Here is a 21397-nt window from a genome sequence, read left to right on the forward strand (position 1 = left end):
GTGAGCAGAGTTCTCGTCCAGTTTTGGTCAAACCGAAAGTAGTCCGGCAGGTTTCTAGACCCAGGAAAATAAAACGTTTCTCTTCCCAAAACATTATGTGTTCAAAAGAGTGATATATTTGCATCCCAAAACCGTTGTAGTGGAAAAAGTCACACCTCGTTATCACTTGGCCCTATTTTCAATACGCTCGATAATGCAATCTCACAGCTAGAGTCTCTACCTGTTTGATTCGCGAAAGTTGATTCGCGAAAGTTTGATTCACCAAAGTTGCCTGAGAGAAACGTCCATCACAGGAAAACGATGCTTTATGTCAATTTTATCAAATGTTGTCTCAGTTTTTATCGTTTTCCTGTGATGGACGTTTCTCTCAGGCAACTTTGGTGAATCAAACTTTCGCGAATCAAACAGGTAGAGACTCTAGCTGTGAGATTGCATTATCGAGTGTATTGAAAATAGGGCCAAGTGATAACGAGGTGAGACTTTTTCCACTACAACGGTTTTGGGATGCAAATATATCACTCTTTTGAACACATAATGTTTTGGGAAGAGAAACGTTTTATTTTCCTGGGTCTAGAAACCTGCCAGAGTACTTTCGGTTTGACCAAAACTGGACGAGAACTCTGCTCACAGGACGCTGTCGGAGGTAAGTCAGCGTGGATTGCATTACACTGGTGATGTAGATGCCATACAACTTCATGTCTTAAAAACCGAACTATCCCTTTAAGTGGTATCGGCAGTGTTGGGAAAGTTGACTTTCAACATGAACTAGTTTAGTTCATAGTTCACAATTTTTGTAATGAACTAGTTCAGTTCATAGTTCAAAATGTTTAACTTAGTTCACAGCTCCAAAAAATGAACCAGTTCAGTTATTTTTTTCGATATGTTGCGAGCTATAATATTTCTACAATCTCTATCTGTCTGCAATACCGCTCTCGGCCTCTATGCAACTTCCATGCCCTCACACTTGCCAGGCAATCTTTCAATGGATGCGTTAGACACATCTGCAATTCCAAATCGAGTACGAGTATTTTAACGAAGTATCGGCCCAATACTGGTATCGGTGCATCCCTATCTATCATAATAATATTATTTGTAATGCCTGGAAGACAATAGAAATATGATCAGCACTAAGAATCAAGCAAATACATTGATGATGACATATTCTCAACAGTCACATATTCCCATGGCACTGTGCTCAGAGAACAATAATTATAATCGCCCACATTAGTTCTGTTGTCTTTAGTCAACCACAACGCGCTCACACACAGACACAGGGTCTATATAAATGTACCAGACATAAACCTTACTCTTGTCTTCATTTGGGTTTAGGTAAGATGACTTCTGTCCCTTTCATAATTCTAAGTCCTTAGAAATGCATGTCTTTTTCATACTGTTGTAGCATTTTTCAAGGATTGATGTTGCTGTTATTTTCTATACTACAGGAGAGGCACGTGGTGATGAATCTCACTAACAGGGATGACTTTCAGGAGGCTTTTGTGAAAAACCTTATCATTGTTACCTTGGGTATTATCATCAACTGCATCAATGGGATCATAGTTTTGACTTTCTGCAAGAACTCTGTTTTTCACAGTGACTCAAGATACATTCTGTACATGAATCTAGTGGTGAATGATATGATCCTGATTTGTGTTTCTGTGACGATGCATGTTTTGATTTACGCCTATCCAAATTTTAATGCCTCCATGTGTTGTTCTTTGGTTGTGACAGGTTCAACCACACACATGAACACACCAATAATCTTGGCAGGTATGGCTATTGAGCGTTATATTGCCATCTGCAAACCTCTCCATCATGCTCAGATCTGCACAGTACGCAGGACTTACATTATCATTGCTCTCACCTGGGGAGTCGGCTTTGTACCTGCACTAGCTGATGTTATTATTGTCCTTGCCACTCGGCCTATAGGCTTTTTCTCATCAGTAATCTTTTGTTTCTACCTTACCTTATACAACACTAGATACCATGCAGAAAAAAAGGTGGTGGTCCAATCCCTTTATTTGTCATTTGTGTGGCTGACACTGATGTATACCTACATTATGATAGTACGAACTGCCAGAGCAGCTAAAGGGGACACTGCTTCAGCCAAAAAGGCGCAGAACACCATTTTATTACACGGAGCTCAGCTGCTTCTCTGTATGTTGTCCTATATCACTCCTTTATTTGACGTTGTTTTAATCAGTTTTTTCCCAATCCATCGCTCAAAAATAACATTCCTATGTTACCTGATCTCAAACATTATTCCAAGGTTGCTCAGTCCTCTAATTTATAGTGTTAGGGATCAGACATTTGCCAAACACATGACAAAGTACTTCTCCTGCAAAGTCATTGTTAAAGTCAAACTGAAGAAAAGGAGGCTGAAATGTTCTAGGAAGAGGGTGTGTTCATTAATGGGTTAAAGTTGCATGCCGTGAAACAAAAGGCATATTTTTAATTCTCCAACCTGAAGCCTAAACTTGAGCAAGATTATTTTTGTGCTTGTATATAGCATTTGGAATAATGTTGGGATGTGTTCAAAGGTTTTAGAAATGAAAGCACAACTTATTTTGAATATGCATCTAGAAACAGGATGTGTGTGTTTCTACCAGGCTTATGCCGGTATTATAGCATTATATTGTCAACCCAATATTTTTTGCACCAAATAACGTAAAGTAATATGATTTGGGGTAAACATTGTATCATTTACTAAAATAATATAAAATAAAATCATATGAAAATGTTATCTAATGGTGGTTATTTGTCCTCAATTGACGATGTATTTACAATATTGTGTGGTTGCCAGACAAAACATAGCAAATTCGTTTTTATTTCAATATATTGGGGGGAGGAGGGCAGTTTGAGCATATTTGAGTATTAGGGGGGATGCGATGGGATGAAATAGTTGATTCCTTGATTTCAATGCAAATAAACTGGCTAACAGTGCAGCCAACGCAACCTTTATTAAAACCTTTAAAAAATCATTAAATCTGCAATTCAGTGTAAGAAGTCCTAATAGTTAATACTAAAGTTAGTTATTTTGACCTATAATTGAATGGCTATGGCAGACCCATACTTACATGTAAGATTTATTTCGTTTTTGCCTTGTTTGCAGTTGGCTATAGCACAACAACTTTTAAATATGTTTGGATAGTTAGCTTGAGTGGGAAGCTATGGTAACAGATTTGTTCCCGCCATGGGCGGGTGTTTAATACCATACCAACTGTATCTATGGGAAATTAGCCCCCATGTCTCTTGCAAAAATGTCCGCATTTTTTGCTAGAGGGCCGAATCAAAAATGGCGGCCACACCATCTTGTAATAGTAACTTTTTTAAAGATTGTGATTCTGACATCATTTTGACATTAAGACATTATCTTGACCCCAAAATCCAAGATGGCCACCATCTGGTAGAGCGAATACGTAATTTTTGATACGCAAATTGACTTTTCAACCAGAGCACCTAGAATAATGTATGAAGACACTTTTTGTGGTAAATTGACCATAAAGATAGTGATTCTGACATCATTTTGACATTAAGACACCCTGTTGACCCCAAAATCCAAGATGGCCACCATCCGGGAGAGCAAAAATGTAAAGTTTTATACACAAATCAGCTCTTACCAGATCACTGCAGACTACCGTCTCCTGCTTTCTCTTGATGAAGAGCATACCAGGCAGTTGCTTTGAGATAAACGCTGCTGTGACATAGAAATCAGTATCAGCAGAATCAAAGACAACAGGTCCACTATAGCCTGACTATTGCAGCACTGCGTAAGTGGAGAAGAGGATAGTGTCTGCCTCAGACTGGTCAAAGCAGTAGTTCTACATCGGTTGCTGGGTTGACAAGTTAGTACAGTGGGAGCCAACAGAGTAAACCATCTCTCCAGATCGGGCAAGGATGATAGATACTAGCTTGTGGACATAGTCTGACCATGTATATGGTGTGCTATCTATGGCAAGGGTAAGAAGTCAGTGTATGTCCAGGTGACGAAGAGCCCTGTGGCACGACAACCACTCTCAAAGTGCAGAGATAGCCTTTTTATCTTGAGGAGTAGGTGTTACAGGGGCTATTCAAGTTCACAACACAGGTCATATTTGGTGACCACAAGAGTAGCACCATGGCTGAGGCAGTGAAGTGGAAGAGCATGACAAATCTTAATAATATACTTTATAGAGCACCGTTTTGCACAGCTAAATAAAACTAGAAAATGCATTTCCTGAAGGAAATACCAGTGCATGAAATGCAAAGGTTAAGAAAGGAAGAAAAGAAAGAAGAGTGAAAGAAGGAAAGAAGAGTGGAAGAAGGAAAGACAAAATGAAAGAAGAGTGAAGAAAGGAGAGAAGAGTGGAAGAAGGAAAGAAGAAAAGAAAGAAGAGTGAAATAATGAAAGAAGAAAGGAAAGAAGAGTGAAGGAAGGAAAGAAGAGTGGAAGAAGGAAATAAGAAAAGAAAGAAGAGTGAAAGAAGGAAAGAAGCAAGGAAAGAAGAGTGAAAGAAGGAAAGAAGCAAGGAAAGAAGAGTGAAAGAAGGAAAGAAGAGTGAAGAAAGGAAAGAAAAGTGGAAGAAGGAAAGACGAGTGGATGAAGGAAAAAAGAAAGGCAAGAAGAGTGGAAGAAGGAAAGAAAAATGGAAGAAGAAAATAAGAAAGGAAAGAAGAGTGAACAAGAGTGGCTCTGGATGAAGAGATAAAGAGAGAGTGACAATATTGAAAAAAGGAGATAAAAATGGAGTGAAGAAGAGAGATTGAGTGTGAGAGAAAGTTGACTGAGAGAGAAAGATGGAGAGATGGAGAAAAAAAATTGAGAATGATGGTGTCTTAATGTTCCTAGTTACAGTTAAATTGAGAGGGACAGAGAGAGAAGAGGTTCCTTGGATTTGGCGCAGGTGTCAGTAAAGCACAGGTGCAAGCCAGTTTAAAGACCCTATTATGATGTCATAATGGCCCAATGTAAGTCAATGGGAGAAATGTATATTCATTTTTCTTTAATATCTTAAAAAGTATAAAGTTTAGAAAAGTGAAAAATACATGGCATAAGTGTCGTTTACAAGACCTACGCGACAACGTTTGAATGAAGTTTCTACGTTAAGCGGTTCGGGCTGAATTAATCACAGAAAAAGGTAACAAGAATAAGAAGAAGAAGAAGAAGAAGCCTAGGAATAACAATACAGGGCATTTCATGCACTGTAATAAATGACAGACCGTGGGCCGAGGCGAGGGTGTGGGCCAGCAGAAAAAGCCAACAGCAGCATTTTATCTTAAATAAGAGAAAAGTGAGTCAGTCCCAAAAGTCGCTTAAAGAACGTTGAAAGAACGAAGAGGACTGAAGGACTAGTGCAGACTGTATCGGCCTTTTGGAGAACATGCGTTTGCAACTTGCTCCTCTTTATCTTGGTGTCAGCAAGTCTTTACATGTGGCCCTCTTGATGATGGTGCTTTTAAGTGGATGACTGAAAGCACGCAAAGCGCAATCTTCACTGTACTCTTCACTGCACCAAATACTTCAATAGCCTACTACATCAAGTTGTTTTTTAAAAATCATTGTGTGAGCTTTTGCGTTTTCACCTTTGTATCTAGTCTGCTTAGCCAAATGTATCGCGAATGCACTATTGCTGTATCGAGTTCAAATTTGTTTAAGTCTAAAACATACTATAATTGTCTTATATTAATAGCCCTACTGATTTTAGTTAAAAGTAAAAGCTGCGAATAGTTTACTTTTGTCTTAGGTGCTGGGTTATACTTACATTTTCATACTTTACTTGTGTTATGATAATATCTTGAGTTAGGAAATGCACGACTAACTGCGGGTTAACTGCAATCTTATTTGTTGTTGTTTTCTTGTTTGTCATGCTCGTGTTCACATGGCATTGGCGAATGGTGCTGCTAGTCGTAGGTAAAATATGATGTTAGACCGTGTGTGGTTGGTTTTGACTAAGGGAAGAGGAATTGTATTGTAATGTGTAAACTAATGTTTATTGTTGCTACAATTCATTATAAAACACTTGCATCCACACTATCATCATAGTACAAGCCAAGTAGTGTATTTACATGACTTTCTAAAGTTAAGTGTATCGATTGTGTGTAGCAAATTGATTAATCTATACAGCTGTCCTTTTAATTATGTTTGACTCAATCAGTGGTGTCTTCTGTGTTTGCACACTCCCAGGATGCAGATGATGAGGAAGATTACACCAAAGGTGTGAATATTGGAATCCTCACAGTGATTGAAGATGATGGTGCTGCAGTAAAGTCTCTTCCTACTGTCATCAATACCGCAATCATTTTGGAAGAGACAGTTGTTCTCCAGGATGTTAAGGATGTCCCATCTGCATTTGCTTATTTGTTGGGTCTCCTATATGCTATCAACATGGAATATCTAAAGCATCTCAAATATACATTTGAGGTCATACAGAAGATTTTTCTGGACCTTGGAGGGAACAGCTGCTCTGCACGAACCCAGTCTCTAAGAAGTAAAATGCTGGCTTGACTGCGTTAATTTGGTGTGACACACCACATTGTTCGAGTTTTATTGATTTTTTTGGACTTGGTACACGGTGAGGCCTTTCAGATTTAATTTTATGTTTTTTTTTTTTTTTGTATACAAGCTTTGATTATTTGGGAGGAAAGCAGAGGATGCCATTCGTCAGCAGTGCTCTGTGGTGGTGGTGGGGGGAGGTGGTACAAAAGCGGGACAGGCAACCAGTGGTGCCCATTGCAGTCAACATCGTTTAATTTTCTCACATTTGTAGAACAGTCAAATAGGCCATACTTTTATATAAGTCATTTTTGCCAGTCGATTGGGCGTCAAGGTTTAGCTGATGACTTAAATTAGATTTATTTGAAGGACAATTATCAACTGTTTATGTCCCCATAAAATGACATATTGATAACTAATTTGCGTAAATCATACTAAAAATCCTAACAAATGTTTTGTGTTTCAGGCAACGGCGTCAAGGGGAAAGCATTCGAAGAGGAAACTGAAAAAAAAGATAGAAATATTGGAGGCAAAGTTCACAAAAGAGAAAACCAAAACTGAGAAATATAAGAAGAGGCTCCAAAGGAACGAAGAAAGAAAGTGCGTCCAAATCACCACGTGCAAGTCAATTCTTTGTTGGGGCGTAAAAAAGTGAATTCACCCATCAAAAGAGCTCTTCTTTTCCATACATCCCTGATTGAAGACAAAAGAAGTAGATATGAAAATGCAAAAACAAACAGAGAGAAGCAGTTGATAGCAAAAGTGCTCAGTGGAAACATTCTGAAGAGGTACAAGCTCCAAAAGCATGCCCAGACTGCTTTTGGCTTCTCTAAGAAGAGAGCAAAGTATTCTGGGTATCTTCCCTACCAGGGGAGGAGGTGCATCAGTCAAAATGAGATTAGGAAGAACGTCACATCGTTTTTTTCTTCGAGATGATGTTAGTCGAATGACAACTGGCCGCAAACAAACAGTCACACGGCTGAAGAAAAGATGCAGAAGAGGTTGCTTACCGATACAATGGAAAAACTTGCATAGGAGGTTTCTCTCTGAGCTCATTGGCCATGTGTCATACACCTCCTTTTGCCGACTCCGACCCTTCTGGGTGGTAACCCCCTCCTCTGACCGTGACACATGTCTCTGCAAAAAGCATGAGAACTTGCAATTTATGGCCAATGCCTTGTCCTCAAGAAACATTGAGGAAATGTCTGAAGCAACCATGTGCGACCCTAAATCCAAGGTCTGTGCTTACGGTGAGTGCAGTGAATGCCTCCTAACTTGCCACCCAATGCTAAAAACTCCTGGGGAAGAGAATATTTGTTTAGCTCAGTGGACGACAGAGAAGATCACTAAGGAGCAGGGACGGACTGGCCGTCGGGCATACCGGGCATTTGCCCGGTGGGCCGACAGTCCCGAATTTTTATTTTTTTCCCCATATAATGGTCTGACCGGCTGGCCCACGAAAGTAGTTCATCAGCGGCCCTCTTGACACTGGGCTGGCCCAATCACATCCCCTGGGCTGACCCAACACCAACCCCTTTCGATTTGGACCTGTCTACATAATGCATTAGGAGGGTAAACAAACTCAGCGTGGCCCATGGCCTTGACATGCTTGACACGCGCACGCTAGTCTGCGGCCCATTGGCTGTCTTCTTTAGTGACTAGGGGCTCGTCCAGTCATATCACCAAACACCTTCTACCTTTAGCTTGGTCAGTGCACAGAAACGCACGTTTCGTTAGAATCCAGCGAAAAGGGGGTGCAGAGAAACTGCGAGATAAGAAGAGGCTTGCTCTTCAAGCCAACGCTGCCAAAATATCGGAAATGTTTGCCACGGCAGGGCCATCATCAGCTCCCGTGGATGACAGTGATGCTGGTGGCGACAGCCAGGGAGATACGATACAACGACCTACGGTAAGCTTACTGATCATGAATTAAAACGTCTCTAAAATATGTTTGACTTCAGACCTATGTTCTATGGCCAAGTTCGTTTGCATTGTAAATACAAGACAAGTCTGTAGCTGTTGCTAGCCCTCAGCCTACTCTACTCTGAAACAGCCAGCCGTTAGCCTACACTCTATGTTGTGTGTTTGAGTGATGGGCTAGCCCGTTAGCCTATTGGTGCGCGTTGCCATGTCAATTTTCCGAAAGCCCAGTATTCCCAAACCCTGGTATTCCGAAAATATGCCAATTTGTCCAGATACCGAATTATGATAGCCCTATACTCCGACAACACGAAAGTCATTAGTCCGACAGCCCATTGTTCCGAAATTGTGAACATAGCAGTCCACTGGTAGGCTACATCAAATGAAAATGCTAGGCTACAGTGGTGAAGTTATGGTGTTTCCATAGTAAATATATGCTGATGTTGAGAAGCACAGAGGTAAAGCAATAAGTTGTCTGAGAAAAAGTTGCGAGCAGGGAAAACACATGGATAGGGTGGTGTCATTTAAGTGTCATGGTGTATGATGATGTTATCAGGGTTTCCGCTACGTTCATTTCAGCGTGGCGGGCCGCCGCACCTTCGTCATTCCCCGCCACGCATCGGAAAAAATCGGAGCCCTGTTTTTTGGTGTGTTATTTGCCACATCAAAGGATTCGTCTGCCTTTCCCGCACTTGATCAGCGTTCCACGGCATCCACGGCTTACCACAGCCGGTTTACATACTCCCCCCGCCCCCTCTCTCGTTTCTGACACACTGGCCCTCAAACTAGAAACCGAACAACTGGATCAGAGGTACGTGACGTTGAATTAATTTTATTTTACATGTGAGAACAAGTTGTTGAACATTGTGCAGGGGTTACATCGTAGGCCTAATATGTTGTAGACGTAGACGGCTGGTTTCTCACATTGCGTCTATTTCGGGAGGCTAAATGTAAATAAGCTTCAGTAACGGTCATTTCTAAACGCATAGCTGTGTGTGGTCCCTCAATGAGCCCTGCACTTGTAGCGGATGACAACAGAGCAAAGTTTGTTAAAGGTAGCAAGTCCGAGGCCTGCGTGGTTTTAAAATAGGCGGACACCTTCGCAGAGCTCATAGATCTATTAGTTAGGCTAAGGACAAGCCGACCAACTTAGCGATTTCGTTCGTAATAAATACAAGAACAGTTAAACAAGTAGCCTAATAGCTAGTAATTCCCGCCGGAGTTTTTTTTTAAATGTTCATAGGTGAAAACAGACCTGAGAAACAGGCTACAGGGGGAGCACCTGGCTGCGTGCATGCGCATCAGCATCAATGGACCTTCAGTCCTCGAGTTCCCATATCAGAAGGCCTTAGAGCAGTTCTTTAAGAAAACAAGGCGTATTAAATGCTCTGAGCCAGCCTGCCAGATGTGCCATTGAATACTATGTCTGATGTACCCCTTCTCCTCTGTTTTATCCATTATGTACAATTTAATTTAACTTTTTGTGTTTCACATTTTTAAGTTTATCTAATCAAAAAATAAAAAAGTTTCATTTTAAAGAAAAAACATACTTTTTGCAACCCAACGCTGTTTTAAGTTCTGCATTTCTGAGTAACAGTTGTAAATAAAGAGAATTAACTGGAAACATTTGTAGTTGTGTTTATATTGTGATCTCATTGGTGTAAATTATTACAGGGGGTCGCCATGGTTGGTGGGGTCCTGCCACCCAGGGCCGGCGCCACGGGGCCCTGGATCTATTCTTGAAAAGGCCAGCTGCACTTATTTTTACATCAGTGAAGTTTTGCCAAATAGGTAGCTCATGAGGACCCATACTTTGTACACCTTTAAGGACCTGAAATAATGACATTGTCCCGTATTTAGAAACAAAAGTACAGTTCTGTATTGAGCTGAAACTGGGCCCACAATTCGGTTAAAATGCAGGAAATTGCGTCTAAGAAATACAAAATTTTCTGGGGGGGGGGCCCCAGACCCCCCGCTGAGGTGCCACCGCACCTTACAGGAAATCCTGGGGGAAACCCTGGTTATGATGTTAATTTATGAAGACGTGAAAACAGTGGTAGCACTGGCGTGCGAAGTGCTGCAAGATGCGGCGGGAACCACACCACCTCCACCAAAAAAATGAATTCAGCGCCACTTTTCGAAACAATGGGATTTCGGAACAGTGGGTATAATTTTGTCCGAGTAAAGATATTTCGGACTTGTGGGAAGAAGGTCCAGAGGTATTTTTCGGTAAAACACATTCAATAGCTTAATATTATAAATGAGATTCACAATGTCATAATTTAGCCTTGCACATATCCAGTCTATGGTAGCCTGTAAAGTGCTAATGTTAATGCATTGCGCCCTAACGTCATGCAATGCATTATTCAGAATGTACAGTCCCGTGCGTGAAGTTGACAAGCCTTTGCAGTTAAGCATAGCCTCCGTGTACTTTTGAAGTTAAGTTGAAAAAATAATCTAATGGTGGTCGCTGGGACAAAACCAGTTGAAAACCCCTGTGCTAGAGAATAGCTTCTAACGCCAAATGCCAACCCTATGTTTGTGGGATGAGTAGTAGGCTAACCAAAGGCTGAGCTACTTTTTTGGGAAAAATCTGTTAGGCAGTTGTTATGTAGCTAGTTAGTAACAATTAAGTATATAATTGTGTCTATTGCCTATGCAGCATGTGTGTCTGTTATTTAGAGAATGTAATAATTCTTGACCTGACTGCATCATTATGTAAAAAACTATTCCTCAGTCTCAGTCTGTCATGTTTTGTTGTGCTAGGTTGAGGTTGCATCCCCAGAAGAGGACAGTGCTAGGGAGAGAGAGGAGAGTGTCTGCAAAAGCGAGGAGAGAATCGGTGAAAGTGAGGAAAGAGTCGATGAGAGTGAGGAGGGAGTTGATGAAAGACACCATGAGAGAGGAGAGTGTCTGCGAAAGCGAGGAGAGAGTCGGTGAAAGTGAGGAGGGAGTTGATGAAAGACACCATGAGAGAGAGGAGAGCAGTGAGCAGGAGGGCATAGATTACTTTGCCCGTCCTGAGCCTTCAATGTTACAGAGCTTTTTGGATCACCACCCACAACAAAATGCCCGAAATCCAGTATTGCAAAGGTTATTCAGCAGTAAAAAAGGAACCAACAGGAGGTGGCTCACATATTGTGATAGACGGCACAAATTGTTTTGTTTTGTGTGTATGGCTTTCGGGAAGACCAGTGACACAAGCTCATTTATTACTGGTAGGTCAGATTGGAGGCATGTGCACCAGCGCACAGAAGAACATGAAAGGAGTAGTGCACACCAAATCTGTGCTGAAGCGTTTTTACTAAGGTGCTCAAAAGCAGATATCAGGAGTACGTACGTACACATATAACCCTGCACAACCAAAGTTGACAACCCCTTTCCTCCAAAGTATTGCTCTGAAAATGTTATTTGTCTTTTCATGTCTTGGTGCTCTCAACAGAGTGATTTGGACAGTATTCCATAGTACTGGATTGAATTGTGACCTTTTGACCTCCTACACTGTATTGACGTAGAAACCACTGACACTTTCAGCTTTTGAATTTGAATATAGAAAATCTTCTTGCAGAAATGTCTGACTTCCAGAAGGCTCTTCAAGCTAGCAAGGATCTAATTGCTTAATTTGATGCGACCGCTGTGAGTATAGATTTGTTTAAACATGTGGCTAAGTGTATATTTGTAAATAAAACAATTGATGGAAACTCACTTACTTTAGAAAAAATGTCATGCTATGCCAGTACAATGGCAGCCACGGGACAGCAATGGCGAAATGCTATTTAAAAGACCTGGTCAAGCACCACGTGGTCAAATTCCTGCCAAAAAAGGTATGAGTTATTATTAGAATGTGTGCAATAGTGGTAGTTCACTTTACCATAGCACTTTAAGATAGTCAATACATTACAGGGGCAGTCCCTACCAGACCTTTGCAATCACTTCACATGCTCTTTACTTTTCACACATCTGTGAGTGATTTTTTATGTAGGTGACATATGTACGTGTGCTGTGTCATGGTTGTATAAGCTACTACATTCTTAAAAGATCCCTTGGGATAAATAAAGCATCTATCTATATGTCTATCTATGTATCTATCTAACAAATGAAAGCATCATATTTCCTATTGCAGCAACAAGCAGCATTTCTGGAACAGAAACGGTTTCATTTGATGTCCTAGGTATGCCTTTGCTTTGGTTGTGCAGTTTCTGTTATCGCTCTTTTACCTTGTAATCAGGCTCTCATAATGATTATTATATTCTCTGTGATAAGATACAAATTTCCAGGCCTACTCCGTCGACCTGCAAACAAACCCTGGAACATCTCAGCAAAATGTCAGCTGGGGTGAGAGACAGGCTCTAAGCTCGGAAAGATGGAGCTAAATTAGGAAATCCTTAGTTCAAGCATTGATGTCCTCCGAGGTCTTAGAGCCTGCCTGCAAAATCTGTAATAACAGGGCAGTAATTCACTGCAAGGAATGCATGCCCAAGGAGTTCCTTTGTAGTGAGTGTGATGTGAGGGTCCATGCACTTCATGTACTACATGATAGGAGTGCCACTTTTGAGGGGGTTCATCACCCCTTGTCACCCACTACAATTGTCCAGCCTGAGGGTGATGGATACAAACTGATGGAAACAGGTGTGTTCATAATTACACAAATGATGTAACGTGATATCCCTATTCTTGCTTGAGTTAACACTGTACAAACAATTATTTCAGGGCGTTACAACCTGTCCATCCCCTCTGTACCTTGTGGCCTGTGCCAAGAGAGTTGGACAGCTGGGTTGGAGGACCTGCTCAAGTGTGGTTACTGGCCTGCCACGCTGAATCACCATACCTTGTACCAGGTCAAAATGATAAAATCTTTTCAGCAATTGAAGTTGCTTGCCCCGGGCCTGTCACGTCAGGCATACCTCGGAATGTTGGAGGAGAGGAGTAAAGCCTGTTGGAGAGTAAATATCTTTCCTTTATCTTTTTCTTAATAATTCTCATCACATAATATATATAATATCTTTCCATATTTATCATTACTATTTAGGCCAGCAACATCTGTGGAGATGCCTTCCAGCGGGCATTCATTGGATGGTCCCACGCAGAGCATGAGGTGGAGGGCCATGGGGATGGACCCATTCCTCTGCTCTGCGTGTACTCCACAGATGCATGCCATTGCTGTGGATGGTATTACCGCTTTTTGCCACAGGGTATTACATTTTCCTTTATAAACTGTTCTATGAAGAAATGTATAATGTATGAGCTGTAATTCATAGACTTTGTTTCTGTACATCATTTCTAAAGGTCTAATGTAGGTGTATTTCATGGCGCATTCTTTGCAAAGGATGAAGAGGTGGCCAGCTTTGTGCAATGTATCCATACTAACACAAAGCATGTAAGTTAGTTATCAAAGTTCTATTTGAGCAGAGTGCAATGTTGTTGTCATGAACTTGCTTCATTCTGAATGATTCTGCGTTTTATCAGACATCAGGCAGTGGCAGGTGTGGGACAAGCCAGTGGCAGGCAGCTAAAGAGACCAGTCGACCCTCCTCCTCAAAAATTGATGCAGAGGGTTTGGAAATAGCCGTCTGCAGGCACGGCGTTCTCCTTAAGGCATTAAACATGTTTAGGGGGTAAATATTTGCATATCCCCTCTATTTACACAGGGAACTAATGTCGCTTAGGCCGACCAAGAAGGCGCAGGGAACACCATTGGAGAGGAGGTGGAGCAGGTGTGCTAAATGTGTTCAATTTTGTTAAAAAATGTTCTTTCATTGTGTTGTCTCCTGTGACAGTATAGTTTGACATTACATACTGATTGTTTACTACTTAGGTGAACAGTTTTTTGTCCAGGGCTGCCATGTCAACCAAGTACATGTCGAAAGGAGGTACAACAACAACAAGACATATAAAATAATACAATAACAATGATGATAAGAAAAATTAAACAGTGTGTTTGCTTTGGGGTATTTATTTCTGCCATGATTCGACAGCCATTACTTTGACTATATTACGACAGCAAGAAGAGACATGATTACCATGTTGGAAATTTTGTGGAACCATCGGAAGATGGCTTCATGTCAAATGAAGATGTATGACGATATACTGGTTGAGTCTGATTCTCGATTCGATCTGTGACTGATTTTCAGAAAGATGGTGTTTCTACAACAGCAGATACCGGTGCGGTTTCAACTGATGAAAAATTAGAACAGTAACTGCCTCCCGGAGTATCTACGTCCACTTCTGCAAGACATGATGGATGTTGCAGAGAGACCATTTGAGAAAAAACAGCAGATGCCAGACGAGCCTTTGCAAACAAATATAAACTCCTTGTCTTTCTTCCCTGCACTACCATGCATCAGACAGCGGGGGAAATATGTAGCAGACAAAGCAGCAGAAAGCAGACCATGCTCCAAAACCACTAGTGGGCATCCATCTCTCCTGCCTGGGATGTTTCTTGCACATTGTGGACATGGGATCAACTACGGATTCGAAGTGATGGTGAAACACGAATCCCAAATACTCCATTTACGGTGCTCCGTACAAGGTTTCAAAATGCAACCTACAACAGCTGTAATCTACATGCTGTCCTTCTTCAGAAACACTTGGTTTCTCGTCGACAGGCTTCACTGGAAAAATCATAAAGGTTGCTCTGTGGGATACAAGCTGTCCACATATCCACAGTATGACAACATCAATTCCCAGGTGGTGGAACAGTGCAACGCGTCATTGAAAAAGCTAAAAGGCCAGCTGTCGTACATGGCACCCTTAAACTTCATGAGGCAGACAAAGTTGTTCCTTTGGAACAGAAATAGGATCATTGCCACCAAAATGCTACAATTTTCATCAAATGACCTTTAATTTGCAAAGCGGACTCTTCCATGAGTACCATGTGTGAAAAATTGAATATTGCACAAAAGCCACTTTTTACGATGTTGTAATGGTCTTAATAAAATACATATCTGGCTTGAATTTCTTCTGTTTTGGTATGATTCTCAGATTGTGTGGTACACTGATGTACATCATGTGTGACAATTAAGCAAAACTATTGCAACAGACACCCAAAAAAATTACCTCAATTCCACAAAATGCAGGAAATAGCGTTTCAGACAGTTGGGGGGGGGGGGGATGCCCCCAGACCCCCCCTACAATACTTGCGAAAAATAGCTAAAAGCCTGATTTCCACTAACTTACTTCTTGTCTGCTTTCTTTCAGCAGTCTCATATGATATTATGTCCCCCCTTATAACTGCCTTCAGGGCTTCCCATAGAGTTGAGTCCTGAACATCACCACTGTCATTTGTATCAATTTGCCATACCCTCCCCTGGCAAACCCCATCTTGTATGTTTATTGTTTGCACCAACGTCCCACAAAAAAATCCTGGTAGGTGAAAACCTACTTGGCAGTAAAAACTTTTCTGATTCTGATCCAGGGTTTTTCCTGCATAGAGAAAATTTCGGCGCGCGCCTAAGCCGTTTTCCCGTGCGCCTATGAAAAATCCCGAGCGCCTAAATAAAAAAAAAGAGTCTGCGATTTAAAAAAAAAAAAAAAAAACTGTCATCCAATTCAGTTTAACGGTGTTTTGAGCCCTCACGTTGAATTCAAGACAGCAGCAGCAGATCCCGCCTCCCACCCCCTCAGCCAATCATTGAACAGAGGCTTCTTGCCAGTTTAGAGAAGATGTTAGTTAAAAATGTTGTCCGACCTATTAGCACCATAGACATCCTATTAGCACCCACGACCTATAAACACCTACGCGCTGGTACACGTTACTTAATATAGATTTCGGTGTCAATCAGGATAACGGATTTTAAACAATATACGCTCCAGCCCAAAAGGGGTATTTAAATTGTATGTGTGCAAAACATTACAGTTGTAGAACGTTATTAAGTGTACTAGACAGCCATTTATTTCTGTGTGTACAAACTGTCATGGAACGAACTGAGCGAATTCGATTTCGCAACGAGAACTTGTGAGGGTCATACAGTTTTCAACCGACACCGATACCTCTATCCCTCTTTAAATTGAGGTTTACCCGCTTATCACAGGGACGACAGCTGACGACCGAGTGAGGAGATGTTCACGAGAGATTACGGATTTTGATAGAGATCATACTTGGTCATATCGGTAATGTTTGGCTAATCTCTTGACACGTAGCCTACCACAGGTAAATCACGATTGGATCTTGATACACAATACCTCGTGTATCAGCTCATTTTGCGTGTTGGTCTACTACACAACGGGATAAAACCGAAAACATGTTTCAGTTGAAATCCAAACAAGTTACTTGTCGTAATCTAGACACCCATCGCTACTGAAATATTTAAAATTGATTGATTAAAGATTTTTCTATCTATCAAGGTTTATAACTGTTTGTCACCTTTTTAATAGCTTGGGTGTTAATAGTGTTTACTATAACATTAATAAGTGGTGTTAACATAACGTCACTTATTGTATGGCATAAATATTATTCTAAAACATATTCACTAGTTGTTTTAAGCAGATTTGTAAGCATATCATCACGTATGCAATGCATGTCAGCGAATATGTTCTGAATAGTAGCCTATGTTTCAAGTAGGCTACAGCCAAGCCCTCGTTCTGTTTTCATCAATAGTAATCGAGTTGATAAGTCTGATCTATACGCAACTGTGAGGTGCGCGAATGGACAGAGCGGCCAGCTGCCAATCACTTAATTACTCAACCTGCGTATGCAACCTGACTTCATCAGTCGGCGGTTTCAATATTTATGGCGCTCCATTTCTGACCACTGGTTAGTCCTAGATTCTATTGATATAGATTTCAGTAGTTTGCATATATATATGAGGTAAACCTTGATAATCTTTGAACCATACATGATAGCACCATGGGGCTTGGACTATTGTCAATGTATTAGCCTTTTGTTTATATTGATTTAAAGTGGAAGCAAAATGATAACCTCAAGCATATCCTCCATTATTTATGAAATGTAAGAAAAGGGAAAAAAAAGACTTTGATGTCTGCTAATACGGTGATAGATAAGACAGACTGTGCGCGTGCAGCGCGCAATTTTTTTTTTGGGGTGCACCGAAGAGCCATTTTGACCCAGGAAAAACCCTGTGATCTTCTCAAGGTTAACCTTAGCAACGAAACAAATCGTGAACTCACGTTCCATCATACAGCAGATCCAGTAAACTTCTATGGAGGACCAAACCTGCCATATTTACAAATGAATGAATAAATAAATAAATGTCCACATCCATGCATTTAGACAGAAATAAATGGATAAATGTATTAATTAATGCACAATTGTCAATCAATAGTTACTTATAATTTACATTTACGTATGTATTTATTTATTAATTCATTTATTTATTTATTCATTCATTCATTCGTTGTTTCCAATATGATAATGAGAGGAGGCCAGTAGGCGTGGAAACTGACGTTCAGACCTTTTGCAATCAATCCAGAGCCTTGATGATACTGATTTAATGCTATGGCTTTGTATCAGATCGCCATGTTATTGCTCTCAGGTTGTGCTTTAGGGTGACCAGACGTCCTCTTTTACCTGGACATTCCGAGACCTTAACATTTTTGGGATTCCAAAATTGTCCAGGATTTTGCGTCATGGAATATTTGTTTTTCTGGGTCTTTCGCAAACTCGTTTTTAAGCCCTTACAAGTTTTGGAAAGGGTATCTCCCTTATGTTCCACCCTCTTGCGCGAGCTCTGACTAGAGAGAACTGTCATAGGTCATCGACAGCCCTCCCAGTGTTGCCAGGTGCACAATAATGATCCTCCAAATACGATCATTTTGAGCATTTGGCACGATACTGAGCACTTTGCCGGCCCCACTAGGTGCATTGTTTACAATAATGGTGATTTCCTTCACAGGAAAGGTACCCCATATTCAAAACCATAGTAGGCTAAGTTAACAAATATTGCCTAGGAAAAGTGATCTGCGTGATAGCCCGATGGGCGTCTCTGCTACGCAAATTAAAACCTGTGTGTGTTTTGTGCCACTTAAACTAGTTCTAAAGTATGCCAGGGGGACTTTTTTCCCCCGCAATATTGACATTTTGGAATATTGGCCTTTCGGAACACTGGGCCGTCCCCAGAGTGCCTACGGGACTTGTAGATCTGACACAAGGTACCCTGAGAGATTAGAGGGACACGTCGTTTTTGTTCGCATTTCCAAAGCCCAAAACATAGGAGGAAAGTTGCCAGTTGTGGAAGCCAGTTGTCTCCCACAGTGTGGGAGACCCCACTCCCAACTCAATACATCGCAAAATACACATATGTCTGCTCCAAAATAAATGAAGCTGCTTGCAGTTAGCTAGCTATCTATCGCTAGTTATGATGACTAACTATCTTGTTGAGAGAACATCCCCTAACAGTTGTGGTTCATGGCAACTAGTATTATTACCATCAGAAGAACATAACTAGTATCTCCAACAAATGTGTTAATGTTAAAATCAAAATGTTAATGTTACCGTCAAAATGCTAATGTTACTGTTTGAAAAATTGCAGTCTGAGCTATCCTCCTAGCTACTAGCGATAGCCAACGCCAGCTATTTGCTAGGAGCTCAACACACTACATCAATGTTGAACAAAACGTCCCAAAAGGCCATTCATAACTTTTTATATTTAAATCTTTGTAGAATTTTGTGAATGGGAAGCCTACTCCTGAGTATCCCATGGTATGCATAAAGCACAACCTGAGAGCAATAACATGGCGAGCTGATACAAAGCCATAGCATTAAATCAGTATCATCAAGGCTCTGGATTGATTGCAAAAGGTCTGAACGTCAGTTTCCACGCCTACTGGCCTCCTCTCATTATCATATTGGGAACAACGAATGAATGAATAAATAAATAAATAAATAAATGAATGAATGAATGAATGAATGAATACATATATGAATGAATAAATAAATACATAAGTAAATGTAAATTATAAGTAACTATTGATTGACAATTGTGCATTAATTAATACATTTATCCATTTATTTCTGACTAAATGCATGGATGTGGACATTTATTTATTTATTCATTCATTCATTTGTAAATATGGCAGGTTTGGTCCTCCATAAACTTCTGGTAGTATTACGTTAAAAGTCAATTCAAAAGAAACCTCACATATCAAGTATCATTGACGCTCAAAAAAAAAAAAAAAAAAAAAAAAAAGCCCTTAACTACCTAAGTAGCAGGCTGTTAAAGTGTTAATCAGTCTTATCAAACCCATGCAAAACTTAGTAGGGAGTCCATTAAACATTAACGTTTAGCGGCAGACTTGCTCATAAATAAAACAGTGTTGTCTTACCGTATTTCTACCCAGCTCCCAGTCAGTCACTCTCTCGTTAGAAATGTGTTGGCATTTTCAGGACAGTCAAAAGTTTCAGGGTGACGAAATCCATACCGTATCTTCCTTGCCTTGCACTTCTCTTCAATGGCCGTAAATTGTTGACGCTGAGTGAGTCTATGTAAGAAAATGTGTCCACGAACTAAGAAAAATATGAAAAACATGAACATAATGTTGAATGTTTGTGCTGAATAGGTACTAGGCCTTGCAATGGATGGAGCAGCTGTGATGTCCAGCGACATCAATGGCGTCACAGGCCTGCTTCACCGCGACAACCCCTTCGCTGTGGCTGTCCACTGTGTCTGCCACAGGCTCCAGTGGGCAGTGTCTCAAGCGGCCAAAACCATTCCTCACTTAAAAAGCACAAGCCTGTTGGTTGACAGCATTAACAACTACATCACGCTGACACCCAACAGACATGCGCAATTCAAGGCTCTGGTAAGTTATGAAACAATTGAAAAAAAAAAGATGGTGTTTCTACAACAGCAGATACCGGTGCTGTTTCAACTGATGGAAAAATTAGAACAGTAACTGCCTCCCAGAGTATCTACGTCCACTTCTTCAAGACATGCTGGATGTACACCAGATGATAAATGGAAATAATGTGCTGATATACTTTTGTCTTGCATGTTGTAACTGCATGAATGTCTTGACTGCATAAATGGTGTCAATAAAAAATTGATCACAAAAAAAAAAAAAAAGACATGCTGGATGTTGCAGAGAGACCATTTGAGAAAGAACAGCAGATGCCAGACGAGCCTGTGCAAACAAATGTAAACTCCTTGTCTTTCTTCCCTGCACTACCATGCATCAGACAGCCGGGGAAATATGTAGCGGACAAAGCAGCAGAAAGCAGACCATGCTCCAAAACCACTAGTGGGCATCCATCTCTCCTGCCTGGGATGTTTCTTGCACATTGTGGACATGGGATCAACTACGGATTCGAAGTGATGGTGAAACGCGAATCCCCAAATACTCCATTTACGGTGCTCCGTACAAGGTTTCAAAATGCAACCTACAACAGCTGTCATCTACATGCTGTCCTTCTTCAGAAACACTTGGTTTCTCGTCGACCGGCTTCACTGGAAAAATCATAAAGGTTGCTCTGTGGGATACAAGCTGTCCACATATCCACAGTATGACAACATCAATTCCCAGGTGGTGGAACAGTGCAACGCGTCATTGAAAAAGCTAAAAGGCCAGCTGTCGTACATGGCACCCTCAAACTTCATGAGGCAGACAAAGTTGTTCCTTTGGAACAGAAATAGGATCATAGCCACCAAAATGCTACAATTTTCATCAAATGACCTTTAATTTGCAGAGCGGACTCTTCCATAAGTACCATGTGTGGAAAAATTGAATATTGCACAAAGGCCACTTTTTACTATGTTGTAATGGTCTTAATAAAATACATGTCTGGCTTGAATTTCTTCTGTTTTGGTATGATTCTCAGATTGTGTGATGCACTGATGTACATAATATGTGACAATTAAGCAAAACTATTGCAACAGACACACCAAAAAATATGACCTCAATTCCACAAAATGTGCACCTCAAAATGCAGGAAATAGCGTTTCAGACAGTTGGGGGGGATGCCCCCAGACCCCCCTACAATACTTGCGAAAAATAGCTAAAAGCCTGATTTCCACTTACTTACTTCTTGTCTGCTTTCCTTCAGCAGTCTCATAT

The 21397-nt window shown here is 40.8% G+C and overlaps 1 protein-coding gene across 1 annotated transcript; it reads left to right on the plus strand.

Annotated features, from left to right (window-relative positions):
- Positions 1-1457: 1457 nt before the first annotated feature.
- Positions 1458-21170, plus strand: LOC308371776 (odorant receptor 131-2-like; the record flags this gene model as incomplete). The annotated part of the gene is made up of 8 exons (XM_080846765.1): positions 1458-2396; positions 6161-6238; positions 7617-7706; positions 11156-11258; positions 12653-12724; positions 13100-13227; positions 19904-20146; positions 21162-21170. The coding sequence occupies 8 exons, from the start codon at positions 1458-1460 to the stop codon at positions 21168-21170; spliced, it is 1662 nt and encodes a 553-aa protein (XP_080702891.1).
- Between the last annotated feature and the right edge of the window lie 227 nt (positions 21171-21397).

The sequence above is a fragment of the Sprattus sprattus genome (assembly GCF_963457725.1).
Source record: "Sprattus sprattus genome assembly, chromosome: 10".
In the NCBI taxonomy this organism is placed as follows: Eukaryota; Metazoa; Chordata; class Actinopteri; order Clupeiformes; family Clupeidae; genus Sprattus; species Sprattus sprattus.